Genomic DNA, 15,311 nt, shown 5'->3' with positions numbered 1-15,311 from the left:
GAAGCGTTTATTCCTTACTGGCGCCTGATGGCGTGGTCACGTTTTACTTATAGTAAAGTTGCGCATCTTGTGTCCCTGTGCTGAGCTTCGCAGCTAGTATCAATCCCGAAGAAAGCTAGTTGGGACACTTTCTAAAGCCGTTGCGTGTACGTAACTGGGTGTTTTTTTTTTATTTATTTATTTATTAGATAGCTGCATCGCCCGTAGGGTACTGCAGCAGGAGAGCTACAGAAGTTAACTCTAACTTTACATATTATTTCAATGCATGTTACAAAGTTTCGGTCATCGGAATATACACAGCGATTGATGGCAAACTGTTTCATTCTGGCACAGCTCTAACAAGTAAAGAGTGAAGCAAGACGTCCCCCTTATAGGAAAAGTCCCTGACTTTTAAATCGTGGTCCCATCGCTTCGATATATAATTTAGTGTCTGCATATACTTTTCGCGGTTGATGCCTGTTTTAGAGAAATATGTGTTACGAAAAAAATTTAATCTAGCATTTCTTCTACTGCCCTCTTGCTCTTACAATTTAAGTTCATGTTTGCTTTCTGTCATGATAAGTTTCCGGCTGTAATTTCCAAGAACAAATCTGTCTGTTCTTCAGACATCTTATAGTAGCGCGAAAAAACACACACAAGACAGGGTACAGGACGAGCGCTAACTGCCAACTGTTTATTGGAAGGAAAGAGGAAGATAAGAGGGACTGACTGTATCAGTGAGTCTTCTGTAGTGCTCTACAGCAGTGAGGTATCTTTCCTCGATAATATGATCTGAAATGAGTATTCCATTGTCCACTGTTTGTAACCTGCTTCGGACGACCTGTCTTTGGTATTTGTGGCGTTTTTTTATATTTTTATATATACATTTTTTACCTTGTTTAATTTTTAGGTTTTGACTGCTTTTGCTTCGTATACATGACACTGCCTTTGCTACGAGATATTGACTGCTATTGACTGTTGTTAAGATCTGTATCGTTTATTCACACATGCCTAGGATTGTCATTGATGAATTTTGATACCGGGTGGGGTGAGTGCGATTGGGGCTATGAACACCTGAGTGGCCGAGGGTTTAAATATACGTTCCTCTTTCCTTCCAATAAACAGTTGGCAGTTGGCGATCGTCCTGTACCCTGTCTTGTGTGTGTTTTTTCGCGCTACTATAAGATGTCTGAAGTACTGCACCAACTAGGCCGACAACACATCTTACTGAAATCTGTCTGTCCTGTTCTGGATTTTTTCTAATTTTCCTGTAAGCTCAGTTGTGTCAGGGTCCCAACAAACACACGCATACTCAAGCATTAATCGAACATGACTGAAGTAGAGCTGGGTTTTTAAGTTACGTAGAAAATGACTAAAATTCCTCCTCAAGAAACCCAAAACTGATGCTTCCCTATTTCTAATGCCTTTTCTAGTGCCTGTTCCACCGTAAATAAGGCGTAAAAAAGACTCCCAGATATTTAAATTCCTTACTTGTGCCTAAGATATTGTCACCAATTTTATACCTATACAAATGGCAAGCGCGTTTTCTTGTCAAGGTGACGTGAACAGTTTTATTTATATTTAATGAGATGTATTAACGCGCACACCAACCTGCTATTTTAGCTAAATCATCTTGCAAGACTTGTGAACTGGCAGTAATTACTTTGTTAACAACACAATCATCAGCGAACATTCTAAGTGAAGACCGTATACCAATCGAAATGTCATTAATATGTAACAAAAACAACAGGGGTCCCATCACAGAGCCTTGGCGAACTCCCGAAGGGACGGGTGTGAATTGAAAAAAAAACACCGTTCAGAACAACAGCCTGTTTTCGTAGTCTCAAAAATTCGGCAATCCACTTAATAATATTATTGTCAAGCTTATAAGCTTCTATTTTGGTAAGGCGGAGGCTAACTGCAGCGAATGATTAGGGGAAAGCTAGGAAAACACAGTCAGCAACCTACTGCTTATCGATTGCCAAGGCCAAATCGTGGGTAAACTCTACCAACTGTGTATCACGCAATAAACCTTTCCTGAATCCATGTTGGCTGGAACATAGGAGATTATGTTTGGTTAAATGCTCCATAATTGCATACTCCGTAATTTTACAGGGGATACTAGTCAAGAAAACGGGTCTGTAGTTATGAACGGAGTTTCTCCATACCACTCTTATAAATAAGAACAACTCGCGCTAACTTCTAATCACATGGCAATACGATTTCATTGAGAAAATTTTCAAACAACCACGCGAAGTAAAAGCATAACGTATCCGCGCAATTTCTTACAATTTTTGTTGGAATATCATCAGGACCACGTCTTGGCCTAGTTCACATCTTTCAACAATTTACAGACTCCACTAGCGCAGAAAGTAACTTCGAGCATACGGTAAATTTCTACAGAGAAAGGAAGAGAGACCTCCCGTGAACTAGATGAGCGTAAATACAGATGAGAAATAACGGCTAAAATATTCAACTTTCTCCTCAATGTGATGAATGATTTCTGCACCATTTTTTAAAGCTGGTTCAGAGTAGTTTTCTTTGCCATTATCTTTCACATACCTCCAAAATTCTTTGGTGTCCTTGACAAGCTTTTCGCCTAGATTCGAAAAATACAACTCTTTTGCGATGCAGGATTTTCGTATGATTTAAATTTTTATTCTTTCCAGCAAGGCCGAGCACTCCGACGAGTTAGATTGCTTGTACCTCTGACACAATTGGCGCTGCTTTCGAATTAATGCGCGTAACTTAGCGTTAAACCGTGGTTTGTCTCGAGCTTTCTTAGATATCATTCTGGGCGGCACAAAAGCTTCGCGTAGATAAAACAGTTTGTTTTAAAATATTCCATAGTTTTATATTTAGGTTATCCACGAGGGCATCAAAAGTTGAGAAGTACGTCTCGAAAGCGGCGTTGATCGCCTCGTAGTTCGCCCTAGCTTTCTCTCAGGTGTTTTCGCAACCTTCGCATATATACAGCCATCAAATCTGCGGGAACAATATTGTGGTCGCTCAGCCCTGGCAACACCCGTACATTGCATACGTTATCAGGCAAGTTACAAAGCAAGAGGTCAAGTACATGGCCAGTTCCGTCAGTTCGCGATGAGTCACGAACATACTGAGAAAAGCTATTTTGGTCCATTATATCAAGAAATATTGAATATAAACTCCCTCGAGCTGTTTCTCTTGGTTCGTTAGTCGACCATTCAATATCCGGAAGATTAAAATCCCCCCCCCCCCCCCCCCCCCCCCCCCCCCCCCCCCATCAGTACAAGACAATCGTTCTTAATAGTTTCAAGAGATTTAGATAACCACAAAATGACCCAAGAACCAGTGTTTTTTTTTTTTTTTCATAAGTCTACAAAATATCAGTTCAGTTTCATTATCAAACAATTCCAGCCAAACGCATGGGATGCTGTAGTGACCAAGTATGTGTACAGCGGTCTCTACGAGAACACTGATATGTGCTAAGAAATACCTCAGTACTGAGGATAGTCGATCCAAGCCAAGATTCGGTGTCCAGGATAATGGTCGGTTGAACGGTATCAAGAAGAAAATAAAAGTGAAAATGAAATGAAATGAAAGTGAAAATGAAATGCCGCAGTTGATGAACAAAACGCTGACAGGGCAAGTCACGGCATGCGCTCTACTTCGTCATATGTCCCGTACAGATCCCATTGAAAGCGCCCGCTGCCCATGTGAAGCGTATCGTATTTCACGACCGGTTTCACTTATCTTCCTAATTTTTCTTGGCTTAAAGCCATAGTTTCTTTCTCTTATCTCGGACAGTACGAGAAAAGTCTTCGGATATTGCAACGTTCGATCCCTTGAGCTTGTATGCCGTTGAAAGCACAGCCTGGCGTGCTTTAAAAGATCTAAAACGTACAATGATAGGCCACATTTTTTCTTCAGAGTGTGTACCGAGCCTTTGAGCACGTTCGATGGATACCGAATATAATTCAAGCTTCATAGTACACTGATCTATGATGAGCTCCTCAGACGTGGCTGCCGTCTCATTAGGATCAGAATGAATTTGGCCATAAAAAATCAAATTATTGCGACCTTGACGGCTTTCAAAGTCATCTATTTTTTTTTTTTTTAGTAATTCCTGTCAACATTTTATGATCGTGTCGTTGCTGATCTTCAACACTAATTAAGGCTACTTTGATGATATCAATATTCTGCAGCTTAGTTTCCAGAGCTTAGTTCCCATAAAGAAAGGTGTTAGGCAAGGAGACACAATCTCCCCAGTACTATTCACAGCTTGTTTAGAGGAAGTATTCAGAGACTTGGAATGGGAGCAGTTAGGGATAAGGGTAGATGGAGAACACCTCAGTAATCTGCGATTTGCTGATGACATTGCCTTGCTAAGCAACTCGGGGGATGAACTGCAAATAATGATTGATGACCTAGACAGGAAAAGTAGAAATGTAGGCTTGAAAATCAATATGCAGAAGACTAAGGTAATGTTCAACAGCCTCGGGAAAGAACAGCAGTTTACATTAGGTAGCGAAATACTGGAAGTAGTAGGCGAATATGTCTACTTAGGACAGGTAGTAACCGCAGATCCGGACCACGAAAAGGAAATAACAAGAAGAATACGATTGGGATGGAGCGCATTTGGCAAGCACTCGCAGATTATGACTAGCAGCTTACCGGTATCGCTCAAGAGGAAAGTATACAACAGTTGCATCTTGCCTGTACTCACCTATGGGGCTGAAACGTGGAGGCTAACCAAGAGAGTTCTACTTAAGTTGAGGACAACCCAGAGGGCTATGGAACGAAAAATGGTAGGGGTAACATTAAGAGATAGAAAGCGTGCAGAGTGGGTCAGAGAAATAACTCAAGTTACCGACATTCTAGTAGAAATTAAGAAGAAGAAATGGACATGGGCAGGACATGTAGTGCGAAGAGAGGATAACCGATGGTCGCTGAAGGTAACAAACTGGATTCCAAGGGAAGGAAAGCGTAGCAGGGGGCGGCAGAAAGTTAGGTGGGCGGATGAGATTAAGAAGTTCGCAGGGGTCAAGTGGACGCAGCTAGCACAGAACCGGGTTAAGTGAAGAAATATGGGAGAGGCCTTCGCCCTGCAGTGGGTATAATCAGGCTGATGATGATGAGTTTCCAGAGAAAGAAACCGAGCTTTCATGTCAGTCACGTCTACGGTAAGCTGCGATAATTTGGAAAGTATTGCACTTTGGTCTTTCAACGGCTATTAAATTTGTTAAGTTGATGAACCTGGAATACACTCAACATCTCCACCACGCAGCATCAAAATTAACATGTAAAATGCCGGGCTACGCAAAAGCGAAAAATGTCTCTTGGCACTCACATGATTCGACCGCGTGAAGCCGCGTCGCCGACAGTCAAAAGTCAGGTAAAACACTTCAGGTGGAACCGGCAAAACGTAGCGGGACGCTTTTAAAGGCAGAAAGAAACCAACGTGCGTGAGCAGTTGAAAACCTGTAAGGCTCACTGCCATCTCGCCGGCTCCCCGCCCCGCCGTCACAGTGCTGCAGAATTGAAGGATTCTACCTTTATATATCTTTTTCTTTATAATTAGACCACTATCGAGAAAAAGCAAAGCATAGTCTGACGTCCTTGGCTTAACTCTGGAACGCAGAAAGGAATGCAGAAGCGGAACATGTGGCGACTGAAGTCTGAAATACAGGAAAGCGAAAAAGTGCAAGCTTTACGACTCCTCAAGATTAAAAAATATGCAAAGGTCAGAAGAAAAATTCTCGAATGCGCGCTCAGTAATATTGCAGACTAGGAGGTGGCTGCACAGAGGCAAAGATATTGACCACTCCACGCAAAGAAATGTGATTAGAAATTGATTAATTGCGCAGCGCGCGGTAGGTGCCACACGTGTGCAGGAAATAGTTTGTTACGTTTAAACTGTTGTGCATTACAAATATATTCTAATTTGTGGAAAAGGTAGATGCGCCCGCTAAACGTGTGGTGCATGTACAATTAGTGATGGATACAATGCTTTCTCTTCTGCTTTTTTTTTTTTCAGTTTAAGAAAGGGGGAGGGGGGGGGGGTGCAGAAAGCCATATTGATACATTGACAATATAATCTGTCTAAGCCGTCTACCTCAACCTCGTCTATTGTTTGTTTTCTTCCACGCTCATCCGGATAGCATTCCTTCATAGGGCACAAAAGCATTAGAAGCATGTCGTGTACCTACGCGGCTGTGTATGCAGAATTCGCTTTAACGACATATGACACCTTGTCCAGAGGACCCTTGGACCTTGTTACTCGCTGGGGTGAGCTCTGGTGTGCAAACACGCACTGACGTGCGCAGGGATGTGGGAATCATACGTAATGCAAACGTGAATGACGCGTCTCATGTACGCCTGTCCGAGGCACGCTATAGCCTGGAGAGACCTCGCATCAGATCAGGGCTGTTGCCAGCACCCCACGGTACGCGCTCTTGCTGCTTCCCTTCTGCGGCAGGTGCCCTCGGAGTCGCTGCAGGGGGTGGCGGTGCTGCAGCAGCTCCTGCTGCACGAGAATTGCATCGGCGAGCTGCGTCCCGACCGGTTCCCGCTCGAAGGGGGAGCCCTGGACATCCTCAACCTGGCCGACAACCAGATACAGGCGCTGCCGGAGGCCGCCTTCGTGCGCCTTGGATCGCTCGTGTCGCTCGAGCTGGAGCGCAATGGACTGCTCGACATCCACCCGGACGCCTTCCTTGGGGTGCACGGTAAGGTAACTGAAGTACCCATTGCCGACAGTGGAGGCTCAGGCTCCTTGAAATGCGAGATACACCGCGATTTCGAAATATATTTAAAAATTCGAGGCCCTCCACTACGCATGCTTCATCGGCCGCAATCCGCTTTAACACGGGAAAACTTACATTCCATCGATCGAATCGGGCACCGCCGCGGTAGCTCAGTGGTTAGGGTACTTGACTGCTGATCCTGAGGATGCGGGTTAGATCCTTACCACAGGCGAAGTGCTAGGCATCCGTGTACTGTACAGTGCATGTTAGAGTTCCCCAGCTGGTCGAAATCCCGGCGCCTTCCACTATGGCGTTCCTCATAGACAGGCCAATTCGGTGGGTTAAACATTGTAAACAAAGCGAATACGCTCACTAAAAAGCAGTGCCGAATAGAGCATTTTCGTGTCGTTTCTGCTTGAGTCGTAAATCACTTCATGCGGGTTCAACGAGGACAAACATTTCTGCCACTGTGACAAGGACAGAGCTCCCACCATGGCGTACATTGACCGAGACATCCGCTCGTCTGCAAAGCGCCACTGAGTAAATCACGAAAATAGGCGGGGGAGTTCTAAGCACTCACTTCCTTATTCCTGACACAAGCGCAGGATACGTCGAACACTTCAGGGCTTGCAGTGATTAACTTGCTTCTGGCGTCAGTGTATCGTTAGTTATCCGCATTTCAACACGTGTTGTACTGCGTCGTTAGTCACAGAGCTAATAATAGTGCCTCCGTGCCTCACAGGTGCAAAAAGTGAGCGGCACCCCAAGCACAACTTTCTTTTCCACGGGTTTTCTTCGCTAATTTACACACGTGGGCTCCGTCTTAGCCCCAGCAGTGTTAAAGCGGGCTTTATCGCTTATTCTCCGCCATTTTTGTTTCCGTATGCACGACGCATCCATCAACAGTTTCTACAATAATGGGTTAATTGCTCATTGACACCCACCCCAGCGCAGCCATACGGCTACAGAAGAAATCTCTACAGCTTTCTCAGAAACAACGTAGTTAAAGAAAAATTGATCCTGGTCCGGGGATTGACCCCAGGACCACCGCCATTCCGGGGCAGTCGCTCTACCAACCCTGCTCAACCTCGGGAGATTTCTCTAAATACTCAACCAACACATTTTTAGAGTTATTGATCAATTCACTCTCGCCCTAACATTTGGTCTGCTGACCGTCCTGGTTAGCTCAGTTTGTGAGCGACTGCCCCAGAAAGGCGGTGGTGCCGGGCTCGATCCCCAGACCAGGACGAATTTTTCTTAAACTACGAAGTTTCTGAAAAAGCTGTATAATTCCCCTTTTGTACGACTACAAAGGAGACATGGAGTCCAGATTTCTGGGGCCGCCTTTCAATTGTAATCAGGCATGGCAGTAATTTATTTACAAAATGAAATTACTGTAATTTAATTACTTTTCCGGTAATTTCTAAAGTAATGAATTACTTTTAGCAGTAATTTTGCTGCAGAAATAATTAATTCCTTTCGCGACTACTTTTGCTAAAGTGTACCACTGCTCTTTCGTAGACAACTCTGAGAGAGAATGCCGCGAAAGCAGGAACGACGCGCGGCGAGCCTGGGCCAGAGTAACGAATCGGCAAAAAGAGACAGAATTGAGCAGAGCTCTGCGTATGAGACCTCCTGTGTCCTGTGTAGCCGGGTAACAGGAGCTATCCTATGCAACCATTTCCCGAACAGCACGATGTCACGCATCAAGGGTCGCAGAAGGGATAAAATCGTCTAAGACGGCCGCAGTTCAAAATTATTTGGGAGAGTGCAGTGACACTCCCTGTTGCGTCGGCTAAGGCACAGTGGTGCCTGGTTGCGCTCGTCACTGCGAGTGAAAGAAGATGGGGGAGACTGGCGAATGACGTGAGCATTGCTGAGCCAAGCTGCCGGCGTCGGTTCTTGGGATCACGGAAGCAATACATAACGTAGCTTCTTCGCAGCTTTCAAACGGCGGACCTCTGGGACAGCAAGACTCTGGGTTCGTCGCTCATTTCACGAGCGTTCAACCACGCTTCTGTTTTCGTCGTTTTTATTGCGTAAGCAATACTGCACCAGGTTTCGTGCCGTCGCGTATCCCCGGCGGACGCCGTGCTTGACCTTGAACCGCAACTGCGTCGACGCTTGAACCGCGTCTCACGCACTTCGCAATCCTGGCGTTCCCCGGATCGCACTCTCGCCGCATGCGATGCGAGCACGGTCCGATGTTGCATGCGCGCGTCGAAATCCAGGCACGTGCGCCAAAGCGGTGGTCGGGACGCACCCCTCAGGGTCCAAGGGGCGGACGGCCGCCGCCCAGGGTAAGGAATTGCGCATTAATAAAAAGAAGACGATTGCTGACAGGAGTGAAAGTAGAAACAGAGAAATAGGAGTTCGCGTCGGGGTAAATCAGTTGCTATGCGGTCTTACAAGGAGAAGCATCGGCGATGCGCCGAAGCCAGAAAATGGCAACGGGCTGAAGAGAATGCTGAAGAATGTGAACAACGGCTAGCAAAGCAGCGAGCGCAAGCCGCTGCTAGACGAGCGCGTCGTGCACCTCTAGACACTTAAGCGCAACCATTGCAGTATTGCTTGCGCAACTTACCAGCTTTAACCAGAGCTAAACTACTGCCAATTTTTTGCCGTTCTCTTATTTTTGTAATCGTACGTGTTTTAGTAATGAGGCAGAAAAAAGTTAGCTGGGGCGAAATTTAGCAGGAAGACGAAAAAATGTGTGCGTCGCGTCTATAGAGAGAAGTTGATATTTTTTTCTAGCTTTACTTCGTTTTTGCATGTATGAAAACTAAAAGGAATTTGAAAGTAATTGAATTACTCAGCAGAAGTAACTGTAACGTAATTTTGTTACCTTGGGCGACAGTAATTAGTAATTTAATTTGATCACATTTATGCGAATTTCAAGAAAGTAATTCATAATGTAATTTAATTCCTTTTCAAAAATAATTTTGTCATGTATGATTGTAATGCGACTGCGGGATAGTGTAACGCACATGTTGTTAGGACTTATCCAAACTTCCGATGTAGAGCGAAAAGTCTTCGTTTAATTTTTTTTTCTTTTCTTGCGCTCGCATCGAGCAATTAAAACTGTCACGAAAAACCAATGAGGCTGCGTTTCCAAAACTAATGGTGAGACAAGTGTGCAATATTGTGAGATACTTTTATGAACATAATACTCCGATGTGTAACCAAATTTTGCTTTCTAACCTTTTTTTTTTTTTTTTTGTGCTCGCAAGGAGCATTTAAAACTGCCGAAAATATGGGATGCGTTGTTGAAAATAATTTACGGAATAATATTATATATATATATATATATATATATATATATATATATATATATATATATATATATATATATATATATATGATCTTAAGAGCAGACAGATTGAAAAGGTCTGAGCTTCAGATGTGAGCCAAAATTTTCCCTCGGAAGTTCATCTTGCTCTAACGGGTAAAGAGACTGCCATAAAAACTAACAAGGTGCGTTTTTGAAACTAAATATCCAATACTGCTGTCAGGGCAGGATCTGCGGATTTATTGATTGTTATGATACTACTATACAGTGTGTGACGAAATTGCATTCGAGACCTATTTTTCAAATATTATTCAAAGATCAACCTTAACCGAAATTTTCACGGACGTAAGGTCTATTTTCAGAATAGCAGTGTTTTCGTAAACAGAAATTGTCTCTCTCTATATCTACTATGTGATGCTTTTGCATATGTGGCCATTACGTTTACGGCATCCAAATTAAACGTATCGTTGAGCCAGTTCATCAATTTGGTATTGACTCGCATCGGCTAACATGCTCACGGAGGGATCGGAAATCAATAAATCGCTCTTACATCCCACTTTTTTTTTTCTTGTATAGCGCTTGCTGCTTTAACAACCGCATTATATTCAGTACCGTTGTGCAACCGCGTGACTAGCATCTGATTCCATTATGGTTCGTGGCGAACTCCAACATAAGCGGCTATAGCCATAACTGCTAGGTCTGAACCTTTAAACGACTTCGAAAAACTATCTAGGATAATTGGTATTTAGCACAATGAACATTAGGGAAAAACAAACAGGTCGAATGGCTCTGAGAGTATGCACTAATAGTAATGCGAAGCCATTTTCTTTTGTGTGTTTCTTTCTTCACGGCATTCTTGCAAAAGTGATAAACGAGTACCTTTTTTTTCATGCTTGAGCAGGCCACTGAGTGCGAGTCTCAACTTGTCAGGCATAAGCTAGACTCACCACGTAAATTTCTTCAGTGCGCACAACTATTGTTCATACAGCACCCACATTGTATTCGAGTGACGAATAGAATACTTAATCATTTTCACCATTTCGGCGCATCGCTATGAGGCTGTACAAAAGGCCTCTGTGTTTCCTCCTTCCGTCCGGCACCCGAAAAAAAAAAAAAAAAAAAGAAAAGAGAGCGGAGGTATAAAAGCATAATTAATGGGCAAGCCTAATTAGTCTCCGATTTTCTCTTTCCTCAGAGCCCGCATTTAGTCTTTCTGTGCAGCTGTATCAAAAGTTCCAGTGCTCTACAGCCAGTAAGTGTGCGATTAGAAGCTCTCGCACGTGTATTCTCAATCATCGCGGTAATTAGAGGAGGGCGCTACGCGCCTTTCGTGCTGCGGAGTTCGGCTCCAGGTGATTATTTTGTTTGGCCGCGCGGGGCAATTACGCGGTGGTGTCTCCTCTCATCTTCGCTTGGGCGAGCAGGGCAAAGTTTGCCCAACATATTCGACAACAGACCTCTATCTTCCTTTTCTCCTTTTCACATATTTCATTTATTTTGTCCAGAAGCGATTGAGATTTCAAAACGAAGAGTGCACGCTTCTTTATCTTCTCCGCATCTTCCTTCTTGTAATTTGTCAAAAATTTCAAGCGGGCTTTCAAGTGACGCATGCGCTCTCCTTAAACACACTTTCTTGACGTACGGTAATTATTTTGTATACCAAGCTCGTTTCTTTTCTTTATCACGCATAAATCGCAATGTATTTATAGCCTTATGCTTTTCTGTTAAATTTATTATTTATTGCTGCTGCGTCTGCACTGCGGTATAAATTATTCGTGATGATACGCGTTCATTATGGACGATTCTATCATCACGATTATACCAGCGCCCGTGCTTGTGGATAGCTCAGATGGGAGTGGCTTTCTGGTTGAAAAAGCAGTGAGAGTTTGCTTGAGAAACAAAAACTGGTTATTCTGTTGACTGCAAAACAGCGACATTTTCGTTATTTACGTGCACCAAAGCCTCAAAACATCTCCACACTTTGCTTACTATCGGTTCTCTCGAGGTGATCCCTCGAGTCAGAAATTCCTCAAAATAGTGTTGAGCTCTCTCCCTCTCTTTCTTTGTTTCTTTGCCTCTTACCTTCGCTTAGCTTGCTTGCTATTCCATCCTGACTTTTGAGCGCTGTGGTGTTTGACTGTTTGTGTGTTATCACACAATCACACAATCGCTTTTTACATTTTTGCGAGCTTATGTATAGACAGTCCGAACACTCATCTAACCTGGGCCCTTTATAGATCATGCGAAAAACATCGATCTGCACGCTGCTTACACGCGTTCGCCCCTGCAATGAGTCAAACGTGCAAGTTTCAACCGCCCTGATTGACGCAATATTTTGTGCTCTTCTATGAAAACCGCTGCGTTACTCCACAGTGAAAGAGTCGTTTAAGAGAAAGACAGCGAGGACGAGAAGTGGGGAAATCGCGGAGAAATCAACGAGAGTTTGGCATCTGTTTACCGGCCAGGCAAACCCAAGTTGTCAAAGGACATCGTTCGAAATCTGTTGACAAGCGCTGTATGCTGCTGCTCATCACCAACAAAGAGGTCATAGACTGTCGGTGATATAATTACCACAATATGCCAAGTGAAGAACCGTTGCTGGCAGTGTACGTCGTGCATTGCAAGCCGGTAAATTGCGTTGGCTTGTACAGTCAAGCAATGCAGGCGCTCAGTGGGCTGCTATAGATATCTCGCTTCGTATTTTAGTTGTTTTACTTTTTATTCGTTTTATACGTTATATCTGTATTAATAACACGCTGGAATCTCATCTTAACATTTTAGAGCCTACTAAAGGTGTTTGCTAATCTAGTTCATAACGCGTACTCTAAATTTCTAGTCGTTAACATTTTACAATAGATCCGTATAATTAGCACAGGGGCGGATTTTTTCTCCTATTTCATGGAGAATTTTATTTGTTTTTTTTCCTGACGCGCGTCACAAAGACAAATTCGCATCACGCTCTCGTCATTCAGCCGAGTCGACTCATTTTAGAGTGACAGAGCACTAGCGAATCTGCATTGTACATGTGGTGGAGTGGCGCGCAAGCCATCACTGCATGTTCATTTCTTCTCCACCTGCATCTACGGTGTTTTGAACTTGTTTAGATGTTATTTCAGTTATTTACGCCCGGTGTGGAAAAAGAACATTATAAGGAAATGCAGAACGTTACTATATTTGCGAAAGGAAAAAACTGAGATCCCTCCTTTTATATTATTTTTTTTTATGTTCTGACGTCATCACTAAGCACACATCCAAGTATGGCCTACTTTAGTCTCCTCCAATGGCAAAACACGAAGATTAACGAGTTTCCGCACGGAAGTTCAAAGACGCTCTGTGTACCGCCCGATGCTAAGCAGTACTATCCTCCCGAAGCTTTTTTTTTTTTTCTTTTGCAGACGACATACAGACATTGCGCATATGTTTTTGAACATCGCCTCCGAAGAAGTGCGACCGCAGCAGCGAAGGTCAAGCAGGCGAACTCGCTCTCAACAGCCGAGCAATCAAATCAGATCGCTCAGATAATCCATCTGGTTCGAGTGAGCTGCAGAAACGGCAGCAGCGGGACATTTCATGAGCTTGCATCATGCCTTGTGAGTGAGGCCTGTGCCTTTTTCGCAGCGACCATGGAGTGGCTCAAGCTTGGCTACAATAACCTGGCCGCGGTGCCCAGCGAAGCCCTGCAGAACCTGACCGCTCTGCGCGAGCTCGATCTTCGGGGAAACAACATCACGGCCATACAGGGCGACGCCTTCGCGGGATTTGGAGTATCGCTCAAGTTCCTCTACCTGCAGAAGAACAGGCGAGTACCCATACTTGATCACGCGCCGCCGTCTCGAGTGTTTTGATTCCCGGACATCCGGGCAATGCTCTCCCGATCATCCGCGCTTTTATTTCCTTCTTTACGTATATCGAGTGTTTTTCAGTACCTGCCATTAAAAGTTTCGTTCACAAAACTAACCTCTCATTTACTTCGTTAAACTTAAGGCCAATCACTTTCTTAGTGTTCGTACCGCCGCACCTACGTCACATTAACGATATAAATTGTGAGATAATTTTTTTATCTCACTGAAATGAAAGCTAGGAGGACGAGATGGATATCTTCCAGACGCTCTCGAGTCATATCTCCGCCGTGTCCGAAGTCCTTGTCTAACAGGCCGCCCATTGCGCTGACTGCTTTTCGTGGGGCCGATATTGTTGCGCGAAGCGATTTTAGGCTGCGTTATCAGTGCCTTTTTTTTTCTCTCTTGCGGTTTCCTGGAAAATGAATGAAAGAGGGACGGGGGAGGAAGGTTCGGCTGTGAGACTACAGGCTGATTGTGGCGCAGTCCGCCATACTTGAACCGGCTTACAGACGCGCCCATGCCCCGTTGTACTACCATCTTCACCGCCACGATCTATCTGCCATCCCGTTTCAGAGCCTTGAAACACCTTCTTCGAGAGTGTTCTTGGGACAATTTCTCAATCCACTCGTCAATCAAAAATCCACTCGTCAATCACCGAGTGGATTTTTTTATTAATAGTGTAAGCCTTTTTCAGACTCATACAGGAGTGGGTCAAGTCACTCGTACATAGCAACATTACAGACAAAAAGAAACACAATGGAACTGGAAATCACCGACAGTCAAATAACATCATTTTCATTGGCGAAAAAGCGTTCAATTTATAAAAAAAAAGAAATCAGGGATAGCAATGTTATCAATTTCACTTGGTAACACAATCCACATTTCGATTGCCTTAGAAAAAAAAAAAACAAGTATTTAAACGTGTAACAACGCGCCAAGAGGGGTCTAATGCAATAATTATAGTTGCCTCGGGTGGAGTGACGCTGGGGTGTTTTCAGGTAGTCCTCCTTAATTATGTTTAATCTGTGATGATAAAGATTGAAAAGGAACTTCATTGCAGCCGCTTTCGGATGTTTTATCTTGTTCCGCTTAAAACCACACTTCGCGATAGACGCTGCTGCTGCCGGGACCAACTTGGGGCTGCTGAGCGCTGGCAGCGAAAACCGGAGCGTCCGCCCCCGTCCCTGCCAGACAGTCCGAAGCACTGAAAAACCTTAACGGCGGCAGCCGATTATCATAATTTAGACTTGGCTGCAGCTGGCGTGGACGAGCTTCCTCCTTTCTACCTGGCCGAACCTATACAGACCCGCAGGCTTCATCCACTCACTGGGCGGCTTTTTTACTCCCTCTTGTGCTCACGCTATAAAAAAATGGGCATCGCTAGAGCGTTAAAGTCTGCGTCGGCAATCAGCGTCTCGCAAACAGCTTGAACATTGCATAAGTGAAATCCCCTCGGCCGTCACATAGTGGCTGTGA

The 15,311-nt window shown here is 44.2% G+C and overlaps 1 protein-coding gene across 4 annotated transcripts in view; it reads left to right on the top strand.

The window, feature by feature from the left end:
• Positions 1-15,311, top strand: part of LOC146197698 (uncharacterized) — a 448,896-nt gene that overhangs the window by 383,423 nt on the left and 50,162 nt on the right. For all 4 annotated transcript variants that reach the window (XM_084599608.1, XM_084599606.1, XM_084599607.1 and 1 more), the window contains exons 7-8: positions 6,437-6,686; positions 13,612-13,792. In XM_084599608.1, the coding sequence (XP_084455734.1) occupies positions 6,437-6,686; positions 13,612-13,792 (431 nt within the window). The remainder of the gene's footprint in view (positions 1-6,436; positions 6,687-13,611; positions 13,793-15,311) is intronic.

This window comes from Amblyomma maculatum, chromosome 3 (assembly GCF_055883805.1).
Source record: "Amblyomma maculatum isolate TAMU_Amacu chromosome 3, ASM5588380v1, whole genome shotgun sequence".
NCBI classification, from domain to species: Eukaryota; Metazoa; Arthropoda; class Arachnida; order Ixodida; family Ixodidae; genus Amblyomma; species Amblyomma maculatum.
This window is presented reverse-complemented; position numbering and strand designations above follow the sequence as displayed.